The sequence below is a fragment of the Dryobates pubescens genome, chromosome 2, assembly GCF_014839835.1.
Source record: "Dryobates pubescens isolate bDryPub1 chromosome 2, bDryPub1.pri, whole genome shotgun sequence".
Lineage (NCBI taxonomy): Eukaryota > Metazoa > Chordata > Aves > Piciformes > Picidae > Dryobates > Dryobates pubescens.
In genome coordinates, this window is record NC_071613.1 from 37,074,523 (window position 1) to 37,100,218 (window position 25,696).

Below are 25,696 nucleotides of genomic sequence, written 5' to 3' on the forward strand. Positions count from 1 at the left end.
GCGATGGTAGAGTCGTCCCGAGACGAGCGCTTCCTCTACATGATCTCCTGCTTTAGGCCGCGGCTGAAGCAGTGCATCCGGGTGCAGCCGGTGCTGGACCAGCTTTTCTCGCTAAGCGCCGAAGAAAAGGAGAAGGTGCGGGTGGCCGCCTTGCAGCGGGGCGATGTGGAGGGAGCAGAGGAACTGCTGCGGGCCGTGGAGCGGGGGCCCCGCGGCTGTGGCTGGTTCCTCGAGTTCCTGCAGGCGCTTGAGAACGGCGGGTGCAGCCTGGCCGCCTGCTACATAAACCCCAGCCTCAGCCAGCTGCCCTCGCCGGCCGAGGAGGCCGACCATGACCTCTGCGTGCAGTTGGTGCAGCTACTCCACAGCACACTGGTGGATAAAATACGGACCGTAGAATTGGCAGAGAAGTGCATGGAGATGGGCATCTTCCAGGAAGAGGACTTGGATCGGGTAAGTGGCCTGCCTGTCAGGCCAGGCACCAGGCGGTGCCACAGACTGGCCCCCACCAGAAGCTGTGGGTCACATTGGAATCCACAACTAGAAATGGCTTTGTAAGTGCAAAAATGAAAGGAAGAGTAACCAAACTTGTCAGAAAAGAGAGGTGGTACTCCAAAGTAAACCAGTGAAGACTGTTGGCAATGGGCCAGCAGGTAGGATGCCAGCTAAGAAACATTGAAAGAAAAATGTCAACAGAAGATTAAACTCTCTAAGTGGAAGGAATATGGATGGCTTTACTGTGAATTGTAATTTTGACAGTGATCTTAGGATCTTCTAGAATATCATTAAGTGTCTTCTGCCCTCAGAGCCATATCAAGAAGCAGTAATGGTCTCTAATCTTGAGGTAAAATAAATCAAAACCTTCTGCTTTTGCCATAGGTTCCCTAAGCAGTGACATACTAGACAGTGACTGAGCAGAAATACCAGTTTGACAAGAAAGAGCAAGAGTTAACTCTTGAAATAATTTATCAGTGTTTATTCTGTTTGGCTAAGAATTATTTCACTAGCGTGAAAGTTATTTGGAACCCCAAATATTGGACACCCAGAAGCACTGTTAGAAGAAGCTAAAATAGCACTTGCCATAGCAATATGGGGAAAACTGGCAAAATAAGGGTGGAACTACATCATATTTGCACTCTGAGCTTTTTAGGTAGTTTCTCAGTTAACTGACAGTTTTTGTATAAATTATTTCACATGATGACTGTCAGGTAGCAGTAAAGGCTGACTACACCCTCATGGAGGGGGAGTAGATCATGGTAACACAGTAGAAAGAAGCAGGGGCCTCTTAGGACGTCACTGGCTCTGTTCTTTAGTAATAGGCCCATGTCTTCCCCTGGATTGCCTTTTTGCTGCTGGTATTACCATTAAGTGCATCATTATGCTTCACAGTCAACAATGACATGCCAGCTTGAACTACAGCACCTAGGCTTTCATATTTTTGTTACCTCTCCCTACTCCTGCTTGCCATATACTCCCTTCCAGTATTCAGTCTCAGTCTGAAGTGCTCACTGTTACGCCTGCTTGAGTCTCAGGAACACTGCCCTTAAGGACTGAACACCTGTCTCAGGTTGCTTTGCTTTTGGCATGGGCACTTTTTTCATCATGTGATCACATATCAAGCTCTGCTCATGACCACCTGGGGACACTTTTCCATAGCTTCTTTGAGGGCAATAGCCACTTCTCTAGATGCTTAGCTATTGTCTCTTGAAATGGGAATCGAGATGATGAAGGCAGAGTTTAAGGAAAATGTTCCATTTTATGTATAAGGTCATGTGCAGATTAAGTCTGAATTCTGATAAACTGCATGAATATCACTGCTCCTTAATCAAGGTTAGCTATTCCCTAAACCATGAGCACTAGTTACTATTCCATTATAATAATAATCATTACTATTACAGAGTGGTGTTGTTATAACAATTGCCCGGTATTACCAGTCTCCAATTAAATTTCAGGTCTCGGGAGTTTTATAGATCCTGCCTAAAACCAAATGGGACAAACATGAGGACAGACAAAATTGCAGTATGTTTCTTCAGATAAGTGCCAGGCCCACCTTATATCCTCAAGTTTATTTTAATGATGACAGGGAAATGGTTTTGTACATACACTAGTCTTACCAACTTCCCTGAACCATTTCCAAAGTCTGAAGATTGTTGTTTTGTCTTATTTTCACCAGATCCATGCTGTTACTGACAATCGTGGGAACAGAGATGGTGCAAGGGAGCTATTGAGCAGAATAGTGCAGAAGAAGGACTGGTTCTCTCATTTTTTGGTTGCTCTGCGTGAAACCCAACATGGAAGCCTTGCAGATGAATTAAGTGGAAATACAAAAGGTAGTCATTTATTTCAGTAGTACTAATGAGTATCTCTTTTTTCCTTACCGTTGCTTAGAATCATGGAATGCATCCTGTTGGAAGGAACCTTTAAAGGTCATCTAGACCAACCCCCCTGCATTAAGCAGGGATATCCCCAACTAGATGAGGTTGCTCAGAGCCCCTTCATGCTTGACCCTGCATATCTTCAGGGATGGGTCCTCCACAAACTACCTGGGCAACTTGTTCTATTTCTCGACCACCCTGACAGTAACAAACTTCTTCCTAATGGCCAATCTGAGTCTACCCTTCTCTAGTTTACCGCCATTGCCCCTTGTCCTATTTCTCCATGGCTTTGTAAATCATCTCTCCCCAGCTTTCTTGTAGGCCCCCTTTAGGTACTAGAAGGCTGCTATAAAGTCTTCCTGTAGTCTTCTTTTTCTCCAGGCTGACAATCCCCAACTCTCTCAGCCTGTCTTCATAGGAGAGGTGCTCCAGCCCTCTGACCATTTTTGTGGCCCTGCTCTGAACTGTCTCCATCAGGTCCATGTCTTTCTTGTCTTGAGAGCCCCAGAGCAGGACACTGTATGACCAGAGTGGTTTCATCTCCCTGTCTGCTGGCCATGCAGGATGTGACTGGTGTTCTAGGTTGCAAGTGCACATTTTTGTCTTGTGTCGAGCTTCTTGTCCACCAGTGTTCCCAGGTCCCCTTCCACAGGGCTGCCCTCTGTCACATCCTCCCCCATCTTGTATTGATAATGAAGATTGTGCTGACCCAGATGTAGGACCTTGCACTTGGCCTTGTTGAACCTCATGAGGTTCACCAGGGCCCACTTCTCCAGCTTGTCCAGGTCCCTCTGGATGACATCCCATCCGTCTGGCATACTCAGTTTAGTGTCATCTGCAAACCTGCTCGGGGTGCACTCAATCCCACTGTCTGTGAAGCAATGCAGGGTTCTCAGATTCACTTGTTCAGAAATTTCAAAATTGAGTTATATAACAGCTTACTCAACAGATTTTTAAACACTAGAAGTCTTTATTCAGCAATAGCAGCTGTTCAATGCCAGGTTATATGAGGTCTTGAGCAACCCTGTTTAATGGAAGGTGTCCCTGCCTGTGGCAGTGGGGTTGGAGCTAGATCATCTTTAAGGTCCCTTCTAACCCAAACCATTCTGTGTTTCTATGCAGTATGTACTTGCAATGAAAATCAATCCTTACCTTTTATAACCTATTGGGTTTTCAGTGTGCTGTTTTCCTAATTCATAAAAAACATTCTGAAGCTTCGTTTGACCAAAGAATAAAAACCTTTTCAGGATTCCTGCTTCACCAGAGGGATTAGTGTTTCCTTTATAGAGTGGTTTTCAAATATATGTGGCATTTTCCATCACACTGCAGTATATCTCCTTGGGAACAAGATATTCATAAAGCTCAATACTTTGTGTAAAATATTTTATAATTAATAAACTAGTAAAGAGATTACCAAAATGAAGATAAAAGAGAGAGGTTTGGCTACTAATTTTTATTCCTGTAAAATGATTATGTTACTGTAAAATTATCCCAGTGCTCCCCTGGATCCTAAAATATGAAAAAGTAAGCAGCCCCCCAAATACTCTGTCCCTGCTTTTTACTGGGCTTTACATATGTTTTATGAGATTTTTTTGAGATTAAAGGATTTTTACAGATTTCTCATTTACCAGGCTTGAGGAGCTCATTAGAATTATGTCTTTGGACTTCTGGTTGCTGCATATGGGACAATGCATTAAGATTAGGTTATGAGGGTTGTGAAGGTGTTTCTTCCAGTTGAGGACAGGAATCAGCCAGTCTGCCAGACCCAGATAAGCAGTTGTCATGTTGGAACATGAAGGTCAAAGGTGGTTGAATGTTCCAATCTGTAGGACAAGACCAACCCAGCTAGTTCTATCTGCAAGTCAGATGCTAGGATGGTCCTGATACTCATTTTGTGTTGCAGCTTTGTGAGGCTTACATTTTTGTCTTTGTTACTTTGCTATCAGTAAGGGTAACAAAGTAACAGATACATAGCAAATATATGAGTGATTAAATCCTTTTAATATATTTGTTTTTCACTCTTTCCAAACTTTGCATTTCTGAATTTTCAGTATAGTACAGATCATATAGGGTAGAACTTAAATTTTAATTCAGTTGTTTGATGCAATACTCTGTAGGTTTTTCAGTAAACTTGGGCAACTCAGGCCCTAAAAGAAACTGTACAGATTAATATGCAAAGCATAATTTTTTCTGTGCTCAACACTAAAAAGAAATTAAATGGTTGATAGTGCCTTGGAATTTTTTTCTAGGAACAGAGAACAGGCAAAATGGGATGAAGAACAGTACAAATGAAGAATTGGAGGATTTGAAACAGCAAGAAAATGTGAATGATAGTTTCAACAGTGAGAACAATATATTGGAAACATCTGTTGGAAAGAATTCTGTCATTTCAGGTATGTCCACTATCTTGTATTTTGTACTGGCAACCATTAAAATGTAGCAGCATCAAGTAACCAAAAAACATGCCTGGTGCATTAGATTCAATCTTGCTCAAAATTCAGGATCATATGGTACTGTGTAGGTGAAGGGCATGAACAGGAAAAGTAAAGGTTGGGTTTTGTAGTCAGTTGGTTTGTTTGTTTGTTTGTTTGTTTTGTTTTGAAAGCACCAAATTCTATTTCTCCCAGTGAAATTTTGGAAGTAGCAATTTTAAGGGTCAGATCTACAAACTTGTTCAGTTCCAAAAGTTGCTCTAGAACAAGAATAGTTAAAACCAAATTAAATCCTGCCTAAAATTATTTTAGTGGGCTTACTCAGCCAAAGGAGTAAGACAGCTAAGGCTGCTCTTTTTTTTTTCCTTCCTTTTTTTTTAACTCAGCCAGAGGAGTAAGACAGCAAAGGCTGCTCTTTTTTTTTATCAAACATGAATAATTTTTTTAAAAATTGGCTCTGAAAACTGCAGCCTTTCAGTGTGCAGCAGTACCAGCCTATTTCTCATTCAGCATGATATTAACAGCATATCGCAATGTTTTGTAGCAAGTAGTGAATTATTAACTACAGCAAAAATACCAACTTGGTTTTCTTGGATTGGAACATAATTTGCCAGTATAAAGGAGAGATGCCAAATACTTAGTGATGATTCAGAATGGATCAGACTGAGTTTTCCTCACTCTTAGGATCATTCCAGGGCATGGCTAAGACTCTTAATTGTAGTCTTACTGAAGGCAGAATTAATTGCTGTTAGCCTGACCTCTTAACTGCCTCTTGTCAGGTTGAGGGTTACAGATAACTACATCTATTAGCTATTAACTAGCCTGATATAAGCTAATTCTAGCCTGAAAACTATGGTGTCTGTAGCACTGAACTGCATTGAAATTAATAGACAAGTGGGTATTAGCAATTTGTGCACTTGAGCAGATCAGTTCAGTGAAATGGTGGTAAGGGTGTGCATACTACATGAACTCTGGCAGATTGATTTAAATTTACCTTGGTCTGGTGTAGACTGTACACCTGCAAATGGTTAGAACACACCTCATTTTGCAAGAGAGCTGCTCGGGACCAGCACTGGGACCGGTATGCTCAAGCCAAGACGCATTCCTTTTTGGTTTCTTTTTGGGGCTTTTGAGGGTGGGAGGACCTCAGCAGACAGCAAGGACCGGCAGGGTCGTCTGCTCGTGTGCCGGCTCGAGAGGGTGACCGTCAGCCGCGGGAAATTTAAACAAGGCAGAGCCAAGCCACGCGACGCCCTTTTACAAGAGCGCTGCTGTCCGCTCGCTCAAATGCGGCTAGCGGCACGTGCCGAGGCACCTTTGTTTTTGTTGTGGGTTTGTGGGCATTTTTTTTCTTTTCCCCTTCCCACCAGTGGGAGGGAAAAAGCAGGTGTAATTAATAACTGGCTCAGAGGCTGGTGCCACCAACAGAATTTTGGGTTTTTCAGTCTTGGAGAACTTTCTATGGCACCAGGTCCACTAGCAACAGATGGGAGTACATCCGTCCCAGAGGGGGAGAAAAATCCTAGCACATGAGAACAGCCTATCCCATAGAGGGAAAAGGGTCCTAGAAAGGAGTTGGCAGATCTCATTGACAGGGCTTTAAACTAGATTTGAAGGGGAAAGGGGCTGAAACCAGTCCCCCCGGACAGGAGTCTGAGGGTGGTAAGCTGCAGTCAGGGGTGAAACCAGCAGCCCAGCTGACGTGCATATACACTAGTGCATATAGCATGGGGAACAAACAAGAGGAGCTGGAAGCCTTGTTGCATCAGGAAAGTTATGATGTATTGATTGCATTGATTTTTAGAATGCTAGGGTTTTGACTTAGGTGCTTAAAGTCTTAAATGTCCTTGCCCACTCTTCCTACAGATGGTGGTGATTCATATATGGATCAAGTTCTGAGGTCTGTGTGGAATAAATTAGGAAAAGTGTAGGACAGGAAGAACAGAGGTTTGCATCACTCTTATGGTTGTGTTATTAAAAATGAAAGAATTAAACAAATACCTGACTTCTGGTGGTAGCTGTTGTAGCTTGCACTCAGCTCTGGTGAGGCTACACCTAGAGTGTTGTGTTTAGTTTGGGGCATTTCAATGCAAGAGGGATGTCAAAGTACTACTGGAGCAAGTGCAGAGGAGGGAAATGAAGCTGGTGAAGGGCCTGGAGAATAAATCTTATGAAGAGCAACTGAAGGAGCAGCGGCTGTTTAGTTTGAAAAAGAGAAGGCTGAGGGGAGACCACATCATCATCTACAAGTGCCTGAAAATATGTTGTGGAGATGCTGGTGCTGGTCTCTTCTCACAGGTAATTAGTGATAGAACAAGAGGCAATGGCATCAATCTGTGACTGGCTAGGTTTAGACTGGACATTAGGAAAAAAATTTTCATGGGAAGAGTGGTCAGGCATTGGAATGTGCTGCCCAGGGAAGTGGTTGAGTCACCAACCCTGGATGTGTTTAAAGGTCATTTGGATGTGGTGCTTGGGGATATGGTTTAGGGGTGAACCTTGTAAAATAGGGTTGTCGGTTGGACTCGGTGATCCTGAAGGTCTTTTCCAACCTGAATGTTTTGTGATTATGATTTCAGTTGTGTCTATTATACTTGTTCTGTGAAACATCATTTTTGTTTCTGTTATTCATTCAGGTTTCAGAGCAAAACTTGCATCAAGGAAGGGCAAAGTTTCATATCTTTACTGAACACAAACTAGGTTTCATTCCCATTTCATTTACCAGGATTTTGTAGAGTATATTTCAAGAGCACCAGTCTAAGACACTATAACTTCTGATTGGTTCTAAACTCTCACTCACAGCATATCTTTTTCTTTATGAAGTATATTTTGAGGATAATAAGCATATGAACATCAATACAGTACTCACTGAAAAAAAAAGGCTATAAAAAATGATAGGACACAGGTTTGTGATATAATTAAGCAAACATAGGTCAGTGCTTTTATATTATTCTGTCCAATTTCTTATGCACACTATAAGCCTAGTTGCTGCAGGTGAGGTGACAGTGCTGGGTGAGGCTGCAGCAGATTTTTCCAGAAGAACTGTGTCTCTTTTGATGTTAATGAGACTGCGTTGTGGGAAATCTAGCTATACGAAGAACACTGGTGACCGAAAACAGTTAGTGTAATACATTGATTGCCCAGCAGAGGGAGAGCTTAACATTAGAATACCTGCAGTAAACTTGCCAGATTTCTATGGGACTGTCCAAGTCTTCTGCTGGATGTAACAGGTTTGTCAGGCTCTGCTTTTACTGGCAAACTGTTTGGAAGATTTAATAATTCCTCTCTACTTTTATTTACCTGAAACTAAAGTTTACTCTTTTCATGTTACATGAAGAAATCTTTGAAAACAAGCAAACAAAAAAAAAAAATCTGGTTTTTATTTTCTTCCACTACAGATACAACTCTCATGGTTTACAGGGAGTAAATGAGAATGCCTTCAGTTTGCCAGCAGTGCTGTATATCCAGTAATCAACATGGATTTCTTTCTTTTTTCCTTTTCTTTAACTTTTCACCCTTCTGAAAAGATGCAGTTAAAGAGGACTAGAGGGGATCATGCAGGCAAGTTGTGTCTGTGTCTAGACCCTTGCTTTCAAGCAAACAGAACGTAGATGCCAGGCAACAATAAATCATGACTCTACATTTAGATTTTCATCTTCCACTCAATATTTTCTTCCATAAGAAAATTATTTACATTGTTCACATTTTTTTCTTCATCTAAGAAAAAGTTTAATAAAGCAAATTATACCTGAGCCATCCCTGCTTAAGTTAACAGCTTGGGAAGACAGCAAATGACACGCTTTTGTTACTTAGATTTGTGTAGCAAATATACAGTACTACATTTGTTTATATTTTTCTTAGAATCAGATGTCTTCACAGGAGGTGGAAGTGTCAGCTTGAATGAAAACCTGGGACAGTCCTACAATACCAGTGATTCAGGTATGTGGTTTTTCTCATATTTAGTAATTGCAAAATAAACTTGGGAGAGCAAGCACTCTGTGAATGGGCTAGAACAGAAACTAGTGGAAGGCTGTCCCTGTGAACTCTAGTTCACAGAATTTAGATGCCAGACTTCCTCTTACTTTATTGGAAAACAGATGCTGTTTTTAGACTAGATGCCTAGACTTAGGGCCCAGCCCCAAAAGAGTTGATTTACTGAGTTTATCTGAATAGGTCTCTAGACATTGTCATCACTCAAAATGATCAGTGATGCAGAATGATAGACTTGCGTAGGCTGGAGGGGACTTCTAGAAGTCATCCTGTGCAGTCATCTGTATGGATACTCATAATGGTGCCACATAAATGTGCTTCTTTGATCTCAAAGAGGGTCCAGATTATGACTGGCCCTTGCTTAGGGTGAGAGAGACTAGGACAGGCTTTAGAGGCATCTAAGGGATATGGACGTGCTGGAACGTCGGGGAAGGGCCACAAGGATGATCAGAGGGCTGGAGCACCTCTCCTGTGACGACAGACTGAAAGAGTTGGGGCTGTTCAGTCTGGAGAAGAGAAGGCTCCGAGGTAACCTAATTGTGGCCTTGCAGTATCTGAAGGGGGCCTACAAGAAGGCTGGGGAGGGACTTCTCAGGATATCAGGTAGTGATAGGACTAGGGGGAATGGAATGAAGCTGGAGGTGGGGAGATTCAGGCTGGAGGTGAGGAGGAAGTTCTTCACCATGAGAGTGGTGACGCCCTGGAATGGGTTGTCCAGGGAGGTGGTTGAGGCCCCGTCCCTGGAGGTGTTTAAGCCCAGGCTGGATGAGGCTCTGGCCAGCCTGATCTAGTGTGAGGTGTCCCTGCCCATGGCAGGGGGTTTGGAACTAGATGATCCTTGTGGTCCCTTCCAACCCTGACTGATACTATGATACCAAGGGTGAGAAGAACCATTTCCAGGGTACCTGAAGAACAGTAATGAACGTCCACTTTGGACCTGAGTAATTTAGCCCTATTAGTAAAAGTAACCTAGTCAGTGGAGGCTACTACCTCAGGACTTCAGCAAATCTCAACTTTAAGCACAAGTGTGAGTTCTAAGTACAGTTTTAAACTAAATACTGAACTGTGTTTACGTAATACTTTGCAGATACCTATGAGTTTGCTGTGTGTATACACTGAGCCCATTGAACACTGCTGTTGTAAAAGACATCCCATTCTTCTTTCCTTTAGTCTCAGACCTCAGGCAGAATGAATTTGCAGCTGTCCACCATGGTGAACAGCCTGTGTTTGCCTACTCAGAATTCAAGAGGAACCAATTAAACCAGTTACCTTGGGATCTAGTCTTTACAAAATTTGTGCTGGGACTGTGTCTTCTACAAGGGCTAGAAAGAATTTGGGTACCTTATTTTCCAGCTCTTTAAATATTAAAATCAATGTGTTTTTGTAAGTACACAGAAAATTCAGAACATCTCAAACCTAAATTGCTACCATATAGCTAGGATTTTAGTCGATGTGTTGCTAATTCTAAAGAATGTATTTTGTACTTCTGCATCAAGGGATGTGACTCATCCATCAAATTGTATTTTTTCCACACTATGTCACATGAAGTGTCTGTGCACAGAAACGTCTTTGTTCTGGGGACAGACACTCTATCAGCTGGTCAGGCTGATACAGGCTAATGGTATATAACAGCACATACGTATGTGTAGCTTGAGCTTTTAAGATTCCTGAAAAATCTCCCTTTAGGTAAATAGGGCATTCACTATGTCCAGCAGATAAAAAGTAAATTATTACAGTTACATAAAGAATACAGAATAGATGCATTTATTTTTTTACCCAATGTTTATATGAAATATGTTCTGTTTACACATGGGCTTTTCAAACAGCTATCTAAAACATTTTAGGAAACATTTACACTTTTTAAAGTAAACTCAGTGAGAGCAACCATAAGAAAAAAAGATCAGGAGATGCAGATGGACTTGGTGATATTTATGAATTTTCAATTTGAAATTTTGAAGTAAGTGCATGCTGTATTAACAGATGTTTCAATACTGTCTTAATACGCTGACATGACTGGATTTTAATGTCAAAAGTCATGTGGATTCAGTCAGTTTTCTATGCAGGGATCATTTTATATTTAAGAAAAATTGTGGAATTAGAGCAATAGTGGAATAATAATCATGTTTCTTTTAGGCAAGAGCTGCAATTCAGATGAACCTTGTACAAAGGCAAACAACTTCCCTAAAGTTACACTCTGAATGATGAAAATTCTTCAGTTGAATCATATCCCTGTATTAGCCTTTATCTAAACAGGGGCTGGGGAAGGTAAAAGAGAGCTAAGTTAAATATTTTTTAGGCCTGGACAGTTAATTGAGGATGTTAAGGAACTGAAATTTAACCAAACAGATGGGTGATAAAGTGCAAGTTTCAATATGATCGAACTGTTGAATTTAGCCAACCAGAAAGCAAACAATGTGCATCCTCAAAAGAGTAGCAAAAGTCAGATAAGTAATAGCAACTACTCTCTGGTGTGAATTTCCCTGTGTTCCAGGTAGTACTGCAATCACACTAAAAGGCAAAACAAGCAAAAAACACTTAAGAATGACATTATGGTGTTTCCATCAGCAGTATTTCATCAAGCTTCATTGCTTTTTGTTAGTTTAATTTTATTTAATGGAATCAGGGACACTAGAAAAATACACTTATTTTGTGCATAATGTATCAGTGATAATAAAATTCTCATGATTCTTCATTTAATGATATCATTAGGAAATACAATAAGGCTTCTCCCCTCCTTTTTGGTCTGGTAGAATGGCTTTGTGCCTTTTCTTCACTGAGGATAGTTAATGCTAGGAAGGTGATTTAAATGTATCTTGGGGGGTGGGGAATAAAGCTCCAAACTGCATTGAAATATGTACTTCTGATATTAATATACATAATTTCTGATTTCCTAAATATATATATATAAACTCAAGAGATTTGATTCATTTTTCTTAATACCTGAAATAATGCAACAGCTTTTTTCCACATTTTAGCTTTTGAATGTTGCTTGTTTCACCTGTGAGCCATCAATCTGAACTCTCTGTCATTGCATTTTATATGATAGATGGAAGGTTTTGGCCTTCAGGTGGCAAGTGTACATGGCTTTTTAGTGAACAGCTTGACTGCCTTATGTATGAGTCAGTCTGGAAGCAGCACTGTCTGCCACGAATAGGTCTGATACATTCTGCAGTTAGATCTATCTTGTATGGGCAATTGAATTTTCTTATCTGTTTGTTTTTTTTATAATTTATAAACTCTGTTCACCATTTAAGTGGTCCCTCTCTCTCTTTCATTCTATGGCTCCATCCTTTTTTTCATCCTCTGGGAAGCATTTAAAAAGGTAGCTGCCTTGCAACCAAACGCTTTTCAGAACTGATGAACGAGAAAGTCACATAAGATTGGCCAGATTATAAGAACTGCAGCTCTGATCACAAGCTTTGTTCATTGCAGTGCTACTGAACTGTATTTCTTGAATTCATACATAACAATAGTCATGTCAACAGAGATGGGTGAAGATATACTGTGGCTTATTTCACCTACTCTGGTTGGTGACTGGATATAAGCAGTTCTTATCCAGAGCTGCACAGGTCCACAGAACAGCAATGCCTAAGCTAATATGTCCTGTTTCTATTTATTCAGAAGATACTTCTGAGAGTGAATTAATATTTTTCTCTCTGGCATTTGTTCAGTATTCTGATAAATGTTGTATGCCTCCTGTTTAATACTTATATTTATTTGTACACTTAGATGACGATGAAGGGGAGAACAGAGCTTCACCAGAGCCAGATTTGATCCTGAGAGATTACCAGATGGAAGTTGCAAAGCCAGCCCTGAATGGAGAGAATATTATAATATGTCTTCCTACAGGCAGTGGTAAAACCAGAGTGGCTGTTTACATTACCAAAGATCACTTGGATAAGAAGAAAAGAGCATTAGAGCCTGGAAAAGTTATAGTACTTGTCAACAAGGTATGTTGGGCCGTTCTTTAAAAAGCAGTAGTTTTCAGACCTCATACTGTTAATATAGAACTAGTAAAATGAATATAAACACATTTCTCAGCTTTTCCAGATGTAGCTGTGTTTAAAGTCACGCAGCTCTAAACTGTCTTCTCCACTGCATCATCACCATGGTGCAAGCATGAATGATTTCATTTTACTGCAGTGCAAGTGCAAAGTTAGATGTGCTCTTATGACTACATTACTGGAAAAAGTATGATTTCACGTTAGAATAAGTAGAACTCAAACAATATTTTAAAACACACAATTATCTTTAACAGTCTGTGTTTGGCAATGAAGACAACCTAATGAGTCTCACAGCAGTTGAGGGATATTCTGTCAGATTTTCTGATAATTTCTGTAATTTTGACAGTTAAGTTTAGCAAATATAAAGCTACCTTCTGCTGTAATATTAAAATATAGAAATACATTTAAGAGTTTTATTAAAATAGAAATATCCACATGCTTCTATAAGAATAACATTGATAGCAAGTAAAAAGTTCAGTTAAAGAGCCAGAGCATGCATTGTTTGTTCAGTCTTTCTATGGCACAGTTAAGATAAAGTTCTTGGGACAAAAAGCTTTTGTAGAAACAGGTGAAGAGGAGGGCTTTATTTGGGGGGTTTCAGTGCTTGGTTTTGGTTTCTGTGTGTGATGGAGTGGTTTTTTAATCCTATCCTGCAGTGAATAAGAGGATGCTTTTTTTTTTTAAAAAATACATTCATACAAAGTGTATGTTCATCTAGCAACATTTCTAGCAAAAAGGCATGTCTTTTTGAATCTGTGTATGCTCTGGCTTAAATTATTTGGAAACTTTTATTCAGGTCTCATTGGTAGAACAGCATTTACAAACGGAGTTTAATCCATTCTTGAAGCGCTGGTATCACGTTACTGGTTTAAGTGGTGATACTCAGCTGAAAATCTCATTTCCTGAAGTTGTCAGAAGACATGATGTCATCATCAGTACAGCACAGATCCTAGAGAATTCACTGATAAATGCAGCTAAAGAAGATGAAGAAGGTGTACACTTATCAGGCAAGTGTTTAATTCTGAAATTTTTACAGAAGGTGTAGAAGTATGTTTCTGTTTTGGAAAATTGCAAAGTAAAACTGTGCCAGATTCAGTAGTTAGTGCTTTTTCAGTTTACTGGTTTTATAAATACAGGCTAAGAGTAAAGACTGGGTCGCAGTTAATGCAATTTTTTTCAAGCCAAATTAGACGTTTATAGTTCCTTTGTACTAAATATTTGTTATGCCTCCTATTTTATGTAGCTCAAGCTCAGATTTGTGCAAATGCAGCCCTATTGGTTCCACTCTCCATGCTTGGTAGGACATTGAGTTATCCCACATAGAAGCCTTGAGCAGGATGAGAAAAAGTTAGACAACCTCACATGCAGTGAGTAGTTTGAGAAATACACTGAAACATAAGATAAAAGCCAAACAGTTATAAAGGTTGTATTCTTTAAACTCTTCCAGTTTTGCTAACATGCCAGTCTCTGAAGTGGGCAGAAACCTATCATTGCCTAGTGCTTAGCAGAGTACTGCCAAACTTCCTGCAGAACCACTTGAGTATCTCAGTTTTACCTCCCCTCCTCCAGAATGACTTTTGATTAACCTAGGCAGAGATTTAACCTTATCAGAGATTTTCTTATTTCCTTTTCACTGTGCCAAAATGACTGCTTTACAGTCATTTCCACAAACTTTTGTTGCATTGTAGGCAATAGTATTAAATTAGAGAATTGCTGGCCTGCTACAGGAGAGTGGGAGCTCCATAAACCAGTTTTGCTGTTAGAGAAACACAAATGTTCATAAACCTTTCAAATCAGAACCTTGAAATATATGCCACTGGCTGCATGTGCAGATAGCTTAAAGAGATGTTTTCTTTGTTTTTGAGAAATTTATACCAAAATAAAATTAATCTTAGTTTTCCTTGTCATATACTTCATTTGATGCATGGAAATATGATCTGACCAGAAAGAACATAGTACTGCTTGTGAATCGCCATCAGTTTCCTCCACTACAAAAGACATGATTTGTAGCACTGCCACTGTTTATTCTCTCTAATAACACATCCACAAAGTAATATAAATCTTTTAATCAGACAGGAATAAGGAGGAAATCTTTGTGTTGCTGTAAAATGGAAGCATATTTTGATCAAGATAGGCCTTTCCAGAATGTCTGAAAGGTTTCTGCTGTACTACATATTTTAATCATAAACAAAAATGATGTATTTCATCAGATACTGTTACGGATACAAAAGACAGGCTTGAGTTAAACTATGATATATTCTTACAACTGGTTATTCAATGTAGAGAGAGATCTATACAATTTTTTCACCATCAGATTGCTTTTGCAAAAACAAATAAGCTTTTTTTTTGTTACATTCAGTATAAAACTACTTGACACATCCAAAGCCCATTAAATATATACAGCTTCCATCCACGACTTCCTCCAGCATCCTTACCTGTTAGAAGAAGATTTAGTCGCACAATTTTTACATTTGCAAGAAAAACAATTATTTTAAAGGTTTCTTTGGGTTTGTTGTTGTTTTTTTTTTGATTCAAGATTTTTCACTCATCATTATTGATGAATGTCATCACACTCAAAAGGAAGGTGTCTACAACAACATAATGCGACGTTACTTAAAACAAAAGATTAAGAACAAGAAGCTAGCAAAAGAAAACAAACCACTGATCCCACAGCCTCAGATTCTGGGACTTACAGCCTCACCAGGTGTAGGAAGTGCAACATCTTCCTTAAAAGCTGAAGAACATATTCTGAGAGTAAGTAGCCCTCACACTTGCAAACTGCCAAAGGGATATTGTGTTGTTCATGTAAAATTTCTGAAGTCAGTGTTAGGCTCCAGATATATAATCTGTGTTACTTTTTTCATGCGTACATCAAAGTTCAGCTCACAGCCATGTAGCAGCTTAACCCACTACAAAGTAGTGGAAATCCATGTACAGATAAAGGTTGCTTCACAAGGAAGTAGGATTTATTGAAAAGGGAACTAAAAAGATTGCCTCACTTGAAAAAGTCTCAAGATGAGAGGGAAGAAATCTACAAAACAGTGAGGTTTTGTAGTTAATAACATTATTTTCTATTTCTGAATTGCAATTTACTGTGCATTCCTCAATGCTATATTTCTAGAGTGACTAAAAGCTGGATCCAAGAAAGTGGATTAAAAAAAAGTTGAATACTTAAACACGCAGAAACCTCTTGTGAGATACAGGTAGCATGCAAATTTTCTTCTTTACAGCAGTTAGGGTTACTCATTGAGAAGGGAGTATTGTGTAGTTGAACAAACACCTGACTGGAGATAATTGGTTACATTCTTTACTTAAAGAAACTATTTCACTTGAAATTTAACGTATTTACATTAGTAATACAAAATAAGAATTTAGCCCACTACTCCAGTGAAAACTCCTGACTAGCAAAATGCACAAGAAGGGAATGTAATACTGAACAGACGAGGCCTACAAGAAGCTTTTACGCTATATTAAAATAGAGATAACCGCAAAGTATTTTGAGGCAAAAACCTTCTGGAAGTTGAAAAAGGAGACAATTCATTTTCATAAGCTCTTAAATCTTATGATAAGACATGAGATTTTATGTCTAACGACACAATCTGAATTTACAAGCTCAACGGGTAGCTAGTGCAAGACATTAAAAAGGTTACTGCCAGACTTCCTTTCCCGTTTTCCCTGTTCCTAAGAAAAAATGTACGGATTCCCCTTATGACTTTAGGTTTATTAATCTGGACAGAAATGTACATCTTTTCTTCTTGGAAGAGATCAAAAGCAAAGAAGTTCAATTCTGTTGTGCAGATAGCATAGACATTTTGTCTCTCTCTGCCTGTTCCAAGAAATATAATTTCAAATTATCTTTTGTAATTACTCCCTTAAATGTCCTTTTGTTGTTTTTTTTTCTGTTTCACCATTGCTTTGATGTATTCTTTTCTGTTAAAAAATCTACTCTTCCAAAGTATTGATGATATATTCATCTTTTCAAAATACTGATCTGCAAGATTTTTCTGTGTGCAAGGATCATGTATGGCCTAAACAGTAACTTGTTCAGCTCATCTGAAATGTTTTTGTCTTTCTTACGCTGATAGTGTCTGTATCAAATTTTTATAGGGAAAAAATAAAGTTATATGAAACCAGATATCTAAATGAGAAGCTTCAGTTTTCACATGGAATAATTCAATAAATGTTAAAAGAAATTAAACATGTTTTCTCCCAGATCTGTGCCAATCTTGATGCCCATAGAATCATGACTGTTGAAGAGCATGCCTCCCAGTTGAAGAATCAGGTGAAAGAACCATATAAAAAAACTGTGATTGCAGATGACAAAAGAAAGGTACATTTTTTCAAACAAAATAGTATTAAGGTTATATTGCCTTTTAAAAGTGTGTGTATGGTTTCAAAACCTTTTGGCTAATGCCCTTTATCTATAGATTTATTACCATTCATAGTGCTAATTTGAATACATACATACTGATCTGCTACTTTGCTCTGTATTGAAAAGTATTAGTAAAGTAAATAGAACTAAATATTTACTTAAGTGAGTTCTAATTTTGAAGTATCTGGTCAAAAAAAAAACCTTTTGGGACATAATGAAAATGTCTGTATTGAAAATGACTTTATATTCACTAAAAAAATACATTATTTGACAGTGTTGGTTTTGCTCTATTCTGAACTATTTACTTCCACAACTCTAAACACACTTAACAAACTTACTTGATTTTTAATTTATAGTTTAACATTTAAAACAGTTTCTCAGTGTGGTATATTCACATTTATTGCTGAAACATTCTTGCTTACTTTGGTAATCGGTTTATTTCTAGGATCCATTTAGAGAGAGAATTACTGAGATCATGACAGACATTCAAAACTACTGCCAGCTCCATCCAAAATCTGAGTTTGGAACTCAGCCATATGAACAGTGGGTGATTAGAGAAGAGAGAAGAGGTAACTGCATAGCAAAAGTATCTCTGCTTTCAATTTCTTTGGGTCATTCTGTTCAAGGGCATGAGTTTGTATTTTTTGTTCACTTCTAGCTGCAAAAGAAAAAAAACGCAAGGAACGTGTCTGCGCAGAACACCTGAAGAAATACAATGATGCTCTCCAGATAAATGACACCATCCGAATGATAGATGCATACAATCACCTACGTGAGTTTTATAAGGAGGAGAAAAGTAAAAAGATGGTAAGGAGTGATGACGATGATGATGACGAACCAGCAGTAACAAAACAGGATGAAACAGATGAATTTCTAATAGGTTTATTTCATGGTAAGTTTGAAATACTATGATACTTAATATTTGAATTTACACAGAGAGAGTGATTGCCCACTGGAATAGGCTGCCTGAGGAGGTGGTGGGGTCGCCGTCGCTGGGGGTGTTCAGGGCGAGGCTTGACAGGATGCTTGGTTGCATGGTTTAGTTGATTAGGTGATGTCGGATGATAGGTTGGACATGATGATCTCGAAGGTCTCTTCCAACCTGGTTAATTCTATTCTATTCTATTCTATTCTAATTCCACAGATTATGCAGTAATACCATTTGCATGGGCCCATTATCCTAGAGATTGCCATGTCATTTATTATGACACTAGCTGAATGTCATAGTTCATACTTTAAACACTCTCATAGTGGGATCATGTCCCAACATGCAGTAGTTCTGCAGCTTTGGCCAAAAGGCACTTTCTTTTGGCTTATAGTAAGTAAAAGCACTGCTTTTCTCCAGTGAAGAGTCCAATGGGAAACTCTGACACATACATAGAATATGTATTCCAGTAGATATTCCTGAAGGTAAAAAAGTCAAGAAAATGGAATGCAAAAGAAACTAAATTACAAGTTTTTAACCAACCCTTACTACCCAAGTTTGTTTGTCTATATGCCAAGAGATGGGAGTCATGACTCTGAGTAAGATTCAGGTAAAGCAGCTAGTGAGAGAATTAAACAGACAATTAAGTGGCAAAGACCATTTTTAATAGATCATTCACCTTGGAACAGGGATTCATTTAGTTCTTGGCATGCTAATCTTTTTTGCCTTTTTTTTTCCCTCTACTGCCTTTACAATGAAGAAGTGGTAGAGAAGTTTGCTCCCATTGCCTATGGTTCCTGGGCAGCACAAAAATACAGATTTTACTGCAGCATGTATCCCAACTTTATGTACCCTATGAACTACAGATCTAGAACACCATTGTTAAGAAATTCAGGAAATGTTAATAACACTTTTAGAAAAATCAATTAGCTCTTTTTCAGCTGGTACTCAATTTTTATCTGCTCAGAGTGCCGTGCATATTAACTGTTCTCCTTGTAAGACTTTTTCCATTATAAAACTGTTTGGAAATACTATAAGCTATGATTTAAGCTCTGAAATACAGTGCACTTAGCTCTGTACTGCTTTGGAATGTAGGCAGAGTTTTTTTCTTTTACTTATTCTCAATATGAAATATAGGCAGAGTGTATGTTAAAAACCTAATGTTGGGGGTTTTTTTATTGATTTGTGTGTTTTTAATGAATGTAAGCTCACTTCAAAAATAATTGATACATAACAGCTCATCTAACTGGATGTGAATTAGTCATGCTGGGAGATTTATATAGAAATCTGCTCTTTGCTATTTTTTTCTAGAGCTGTTATTTTACATGGTTACTTTTTCTTAATTTACATGTTATTTTTAAAGCAAAAAGGAAACAGCTGAAAGAGTTGGCTAGAAATCCAGAATATGAAAATGAGAAGCTAATACAGCTGCGAAACACTTTAATGGAGGAGTTCACAAAGACTGAGGAACCTAGAGGAATTATTTTCACAAAGACTCGGCTAAGTGCCTTTGCTCTGTTCCAGTGGATTAAGGATAACCCAAAATTTGAAGAAGTGGGAATTAAGGCCCATTACCTCATTGGAGCTGGACATAACAGTGAAACTAAACATATGACTCAGGTACAAACTATGCACTACAAATCTTTTACAGGATTTGAGAAAACAGATTGTTTTAGTGATAGAACAATAGACTGAAGTTTAGAGCCCGGTGTTCTAGTTTCATACCTGCCAGCAACTTAACTTCATCAAGCTTCAGGACAGGTGAATAATAATATCAGAAAAAATTTGCTTCCATGAGAAACAAGCTTTTTTCATTTCAGATTCTATGGCAATAGGAGTAACAGGCAGCCATGTCCTAGGGAAGTATATATTTGAAAGTGACACAAGTTGTAGTGAGGTACAGGAAGAAAAGGGGAACAAAATGTGAAAACGCAATTGTTAAATGAGTTTACACTTACTTCAACAACAATAATTCAGATTGTATTTTAGTTGCTGAATTGAAAAATAACAACGCTGATTATGCCTGTCCTTTTCTGATACCATTGCTTACTCAGCTTTATAACTATACTTATCCTGATGCAGAATCTTAAAGAGTTTGCCAACATTTGCAATGAAAATATCATGATTAATACTCAACAGTCCATCTCATATCACTGTGTTGCCTTCATACACAACATCTGTTACACATCCAAATGAAACATTTTCAAAACAAAGTGCTTAAGTATCCTAAAACCTCTCTTCTAGTCTGTGTTTTATTCCCCATAAAACTGCCACCTCAGCATTTAAGCAAAAATGGTGTGGCTTAGTGCTGGGCAAGGTCCATTTCTTTCAGCTGCTCTCAGTGTCAAAAAAAAAATTAAGAATTGTTCTCTCAAAATGTTGCTTGTTTTCTGTGAAAATCTGGTATTTAATACATGAACATTGCTCAAACAAAACAGTGGCTACAACACTTTGAAAGTGAATATAGCAGATAGGAGGTCTCTGTCCTGCTCAGACTTGTTTGAAATACTCAGTCTTCATTTGTGATCTTGAAAGATGTTTAAATGTAGTTGTTTGAATCCACTTGATGTTTGGCACTGTGCTCTGAAATGATTGGACTGTAATTCTTTAATCCTCTCAGGTGGAAAACACTGACTGCAGAAACTAGTACTGAAAATTAACATACTGCTTTGTTGTGGATTTATTTATTTATTTGTTTGTTTGTAGAATGCACAAAGGGATGTTATTGATAAATTCCGAAGTGGAAATGTAAATTTACTTATTGCTACCACTGTAGCTGAGGAAGGCCTAGATATCAAAGAATGTAACATTGTTATTCGCTATGGCCTTGTCACCAATGAAATTGCTATGATGCAGGTATGTTTACTACATACTATCACTTACTTTTCAGGTGTTTTCTGTTTGGAATACACAAATGATGAATCACATACCTGGGATTTGGGGATAATTTTGATACGCTTGCATGCTAAAAAACACTCTTGCAACAAGGTTGCAAGAGGTCCCAGGGAGGTGGTGGAGTCACCATCCCTGGAGGGGTTCAGGAGGGGATCGGATGTGGCACTTGGTGCCATGGTCTAGTCATGAGGTCTGTGGTGACAGGTTGGACTTGATCTTTGAGGTCTCTTCCAAACTTGGTGATACTGTGATACTGTGTGATACTGTGAAGGTTCATTTCTAGTTGCCATCCTCAATTGGCATGCAATATAAAATTTGCCTCCATGTGTAATGATATAGCATCCAGTTAAAGCTCTACACAAACATTAAGCTCTTTTAATAGAAAAAAAAGTGTAAGAATATGATCAGCAGAGTGATCAATATATTGGTACCACAAAAAGTTAAAAAGGGTAATTGCATATCAGAATACCAGTTTGCTCCTGTTCTCAATCTGTGAACACAAATATTTGTATAAGTACTTACATGCATGCTTATTTTTGGTGACAAAATACAGTTTCTGTTTTGCAAAATGTTCTGCTAGTCACAAATCTCCTGAGTTTCACAGGTATCTAATGATAATGCAGAAACAGTATATGTTATTCACTGATTCTTTATTTCTCTGAGTTAAGTGAGAAAAAATGCTCTGTGGGGACACTGTGTAAAGCAGTGCATGTCTTCCATTACATAACTAGGAAAAAATGTGCAGTGTTGTAGGCAGCATTGTCCTGTTTATGTTGTATTCCCTGTAAACTGTAGGCTCGTGGTCGAGCTCGAGCTCCTGAGAGCACCTATGCACTTGTGGCTTCAGTTGGCTCAGGAGCTGTTGAACGTGAGGATGTTAATGTTTTCCGTGAGAAAATGATGTATAAGGCCATTCAACGTCTCCAGAAGATGCCACAGGAAGAGTATTTAAATAAGGTATTTACTGCAACTCTGCACTTTCCCTTTAAAGAAGACTGATTTCTATTGTTGGCCTAGGATTGGCCTTTAGAAAAGTCTGCTTTTCTTTTTGTAAGGGGAGGAAACACACCCCATCAAGAAAACTGACTAGAAGTCATGTTGACAGTGATCTTGGTAAAATAACTGAAGAACAAAAATGATTATCATTCCACCAAAATGTTACTGATCTTTTTCTAGATTCAGGAATTCCAGTTGCAAAGTGTACTGGAAAGACGCATGAAGGCAAAGAGAGATCAGCACAAGACACACAAGAAAAATTCTTCATTAATAAAATTCCTATGCAAAAATTGCCACAAACTGATATGTTCTGGAGAAGATATTCAAGTTATTGAAAAGATGCATCATGTCAGTGTGAAAAAAGATTTCCAGTAAGTGTTTCTGAACTACTTTATCTCTTTCAGGCAGAAACAGATTTTCCTTTCAGCAAGGCTCTAGAGCGCCTGTAGCCCTCCAGGTCCTGCAAGGGCAGGAAAAAAAAAAAAAAATTATTCCAGTATTGTCAAGTTGTAGGCTCTAAGGTGTTTACAGTTAATGAATCTGAAGGAGGTGTTGGTTCTTAATGCTGATTTCAAGGAGACCAGAGTTTGAAAGCTTGGGAAAAGATACAGTAATTATGTCACATAATATCATATCATATAATTTCATATGTGATGTAATACAATACAATATAATATAGTATGATATGATATGATATGATATGATATGATATGATATGATATGATACATATTTCCACATGGGAACTATGACCAAAGATGAATACCAATTACCCACACCTTTATACCAGTAACAGACCCAGGATAAGCGTTTGACCTTGACCGGTGACTCAAACAACGTATTAGCCATGAGCAGTGCATTGACAATTTGTATATTTAGAGGATTCTGGAAACACACTTTTCAGTCTCACAGTGTTCTTGTTCCTTCTTATCTTCATTGCAAGTGATGCCATCTAGTTTGGTAAACATTTATGTTAAACTATGTTTAACTTTTCAGTGTCATGATGGCATGAGATTACTTTCTCTTCCCACTTACAATGGAAATTAAGATTCCAAGAAAATGTTTTAATTCAACTTCAATTGTGTTTGCTTACTACAGTAAATTTGTGACAGGTGTTGTACCTTACAGATCATGCTTTGATAATTATATAACAGACACCATCCTACCAAAATACTGCCCTCCAAAGTTGTTATTTCTTTCAGACAAATTACTGGTTAAGACATTTTGAAGAGTTATGAGAAATTGGTTGAAATATGACAAACATGTTGAAAAAATTAAAATTGAGCTGTGGCCCTAAACATTAAGCAGCTTTACATTGACAAGACAATGTCACAGTAAATGTTTTTAGTCAATTCAAACTACAAGGTAATAACTCTTGCAGCCCATCTGCCCAGGCTGATAGTAACCCTCAAGATCAAGTACTCCCTAAACCATGTGATGTAAGAATGTGCAGGTACTCTGCAGGTCTGGGTAGTCAGAATCAACTGATTCTGTTAAGGGATAAGGTTGGACTACAGGGAATGAAAAGAAAACCTCTAATTTCACGAATCACTTCTCTGACAGCTCCATGGCACCTGAAAAAAAAAAAAGTTGTATCTATCCTGTTACAACAGAGAGCCTGCTGCTCCTACTTTAAGATGAGTGTGTGAGCTTTCATAGCTACTGAAATGCTACGAAATGAGTCATGGAGTACAATTGTATTTTGCCATTACTTAGGTGTACAAAATATGACCTTTCCTTTTCTCCAACTCCTGAATGTGCACAATAGTGAGAGTTTATAACTTTTTAGATTTCTTGCCTAACTTCAGCAATTTTAGTTACTGTGTGTTTAAGTTGGTATGTAGCATTGAACGGCAAATTTACTCTGATGCACACTCTCTGCATGTTTTTCAGAAGTCTTTATCATACAAGAGAAAATAAGACACTGCAAGATAACCATGCTGATTCCCAGACAAATGGGGAGATTATATGTAAAGACTGTGGACAAGTGAGGAAGAGCTTATTTTATACTTTTATGCTGTTATTGTTTGTATTTATTTTTGTCTAATGATCTTGTCTATTACCTGAAACTGAATTTTCTTGTACTTGCAGGCTTGGGGAAATATCATGGTTCACCGAGGTCTTGCCCTACCTTGTCTAAAGATTAGCAATTTTGTGGTTGTGTTTGAAGACAAAAAGCCAACAAAAGATATTTTTAAAAAATGGAAAGATCTGCCTGTTAGTTTCCCTAGGTTTGATTATGCAGCTCATTGTTCTTCAAGTGATGAAGATTAAGAAATTGGAATGAAAAAAGAAGAGCCCTTTGCAACTCCTCCCCGATTGCTGATTAGAAACTTCTGTGCATCATAGAAAGTGCTGCATCATAAACACCGTGAAAGCTCCTGGGCCTGAGGAAATTGTCTTGGAGAGGAAAAACTCCCAAGGAAATAGGAAGACAAAGTCACACAGCTACTATCTACATTCAGATTTGCAGTAGTAATCCAGGACAAAGAAGTCGTACAGTCATGAATCAATGGAACACATTCCCATCTCTACCCACTACAGTCCATCTTAGGGTGACAACACTGTCAAAAGCTTGTAAGATGACTTGTTGTCAGGCACAGAACATAAGACAAACACCTTGAAATATGCCATAGTGAGTATTTTCTGGTTTTCTTCCTGCTGTCGCCCTTTTGAAGATAAACATGTCTCATAAGGGGAAGCACGTAAAGAGGATTTATTTGCTGAGTATTTCTGAATTGTCACTTTGTCAGTGCTTTCATGACTGAGCTTTTCCCCTCTTTAGCTGTAAGCTGTAACATAGCTGGTCTATGTTTTCACAGACCTAAATAAAGTTTCCATTAAAACACATTTCAAAAAAATCAAGCCTTTAACCTGACTTGAAATTGATTGTTTTAATGGCAAGTGACTTTCTGTGTGTAAAACAGGATTTTTAAACTAGCTATATGATAAGATACATTTTTCCAATAAACTACTGTAATGATTAACCTTTGCCAACTGTGATACTGTTTATTCACTTTCACTTTAAGTATTTTGACAATAATAATACCAGGGTTTTACTCAGTAATTTAAAGCATAGTGGTATTCTGACTGTAAAAATAGCACAGTGTATCTCCATATTGATCTAATTGTCAGATTTTCCCCCCGTCCTGAATTTGCAGGTAAGATATTAGAGGGTGGAGGAAGGTCTGTTTGTTGTTACAACAGTCAGCTTTGCAAATTTAGGATGAAGTGGTATGCTTACACAGACATGTAAACACTTCAGTAGCCCCAGGTAAAATTTCTAGATTACAACATCACTAAAAGCTATATCCCAGCAAAAAAGAATCTTACAATGGCTAGACCTCTAATTGTTCTACATTTTAATGAGGAACATAAATATTGTGCATATTTTATTTAGTCAGGTGTTTTTTTTCAGGTTTGCATCAGGACTGTATCTGAGATTTTCTTCTGGGTTTTTTCATATTTTTAGCCTTGCTTCAGGGGAAGGAAAAAAACCTAACTTCTGGCTGAGAAGAGCAGAAAATTTCAGGTATTGCCAACCTGATACAGGCCATTTTGGGATTAGCTAATTACTTCTAAACAAATTACAGGATTATGAGATAAATATAGAGACTTAATGACTTTTCATTATAGCATTTTTGTAGATTAGAATATGCTTAGACTACAGAAATTGTGATTTATTTTTAAGTTGAAAAAAACCCAAACT

The 25,696-nt window shown here is 38.2% G+C and overlaps 1 protein-coding gene across 1 annotated transcript; it reads left to right on the forward strand.

Moving 5' to 3' along the window:
* IFIH1 (interferon induced with helicase C domain 1) lies at positions 1-24,304 on the forward strand. Its single transcript, XM_009901191.2, has 16 exons — positions 1-453; positions 2,174-2,330; positions 4,625-4,768; positions 8,669-8,746; positions 12,527-12,747; positions 13,598-13,808; positions 15,338-15,555; positions 17,015-17,131; positions 17,619-17,742; positions 17,832-18,065; positions 19,462-19,718; positions 20,805-20,954; positions 21,789-21,950; positions 22,170-22,360; positions 23,881-23,974; positions 24,079-24,304. Exons 1-16 carry the CDS (start codon positions 4-6, stop codon positions 24,259-24,261), a joined length of 2,991 nt encoding a protein of 996 aa, XP_009899493.2. The 5' UTR covers positions 1-3; the 3' UTR covers positions 24,262-24,304.
* The last annotated feature ends 1,392 nt before the right edge of the window (positions 24,305-25,696 follow it).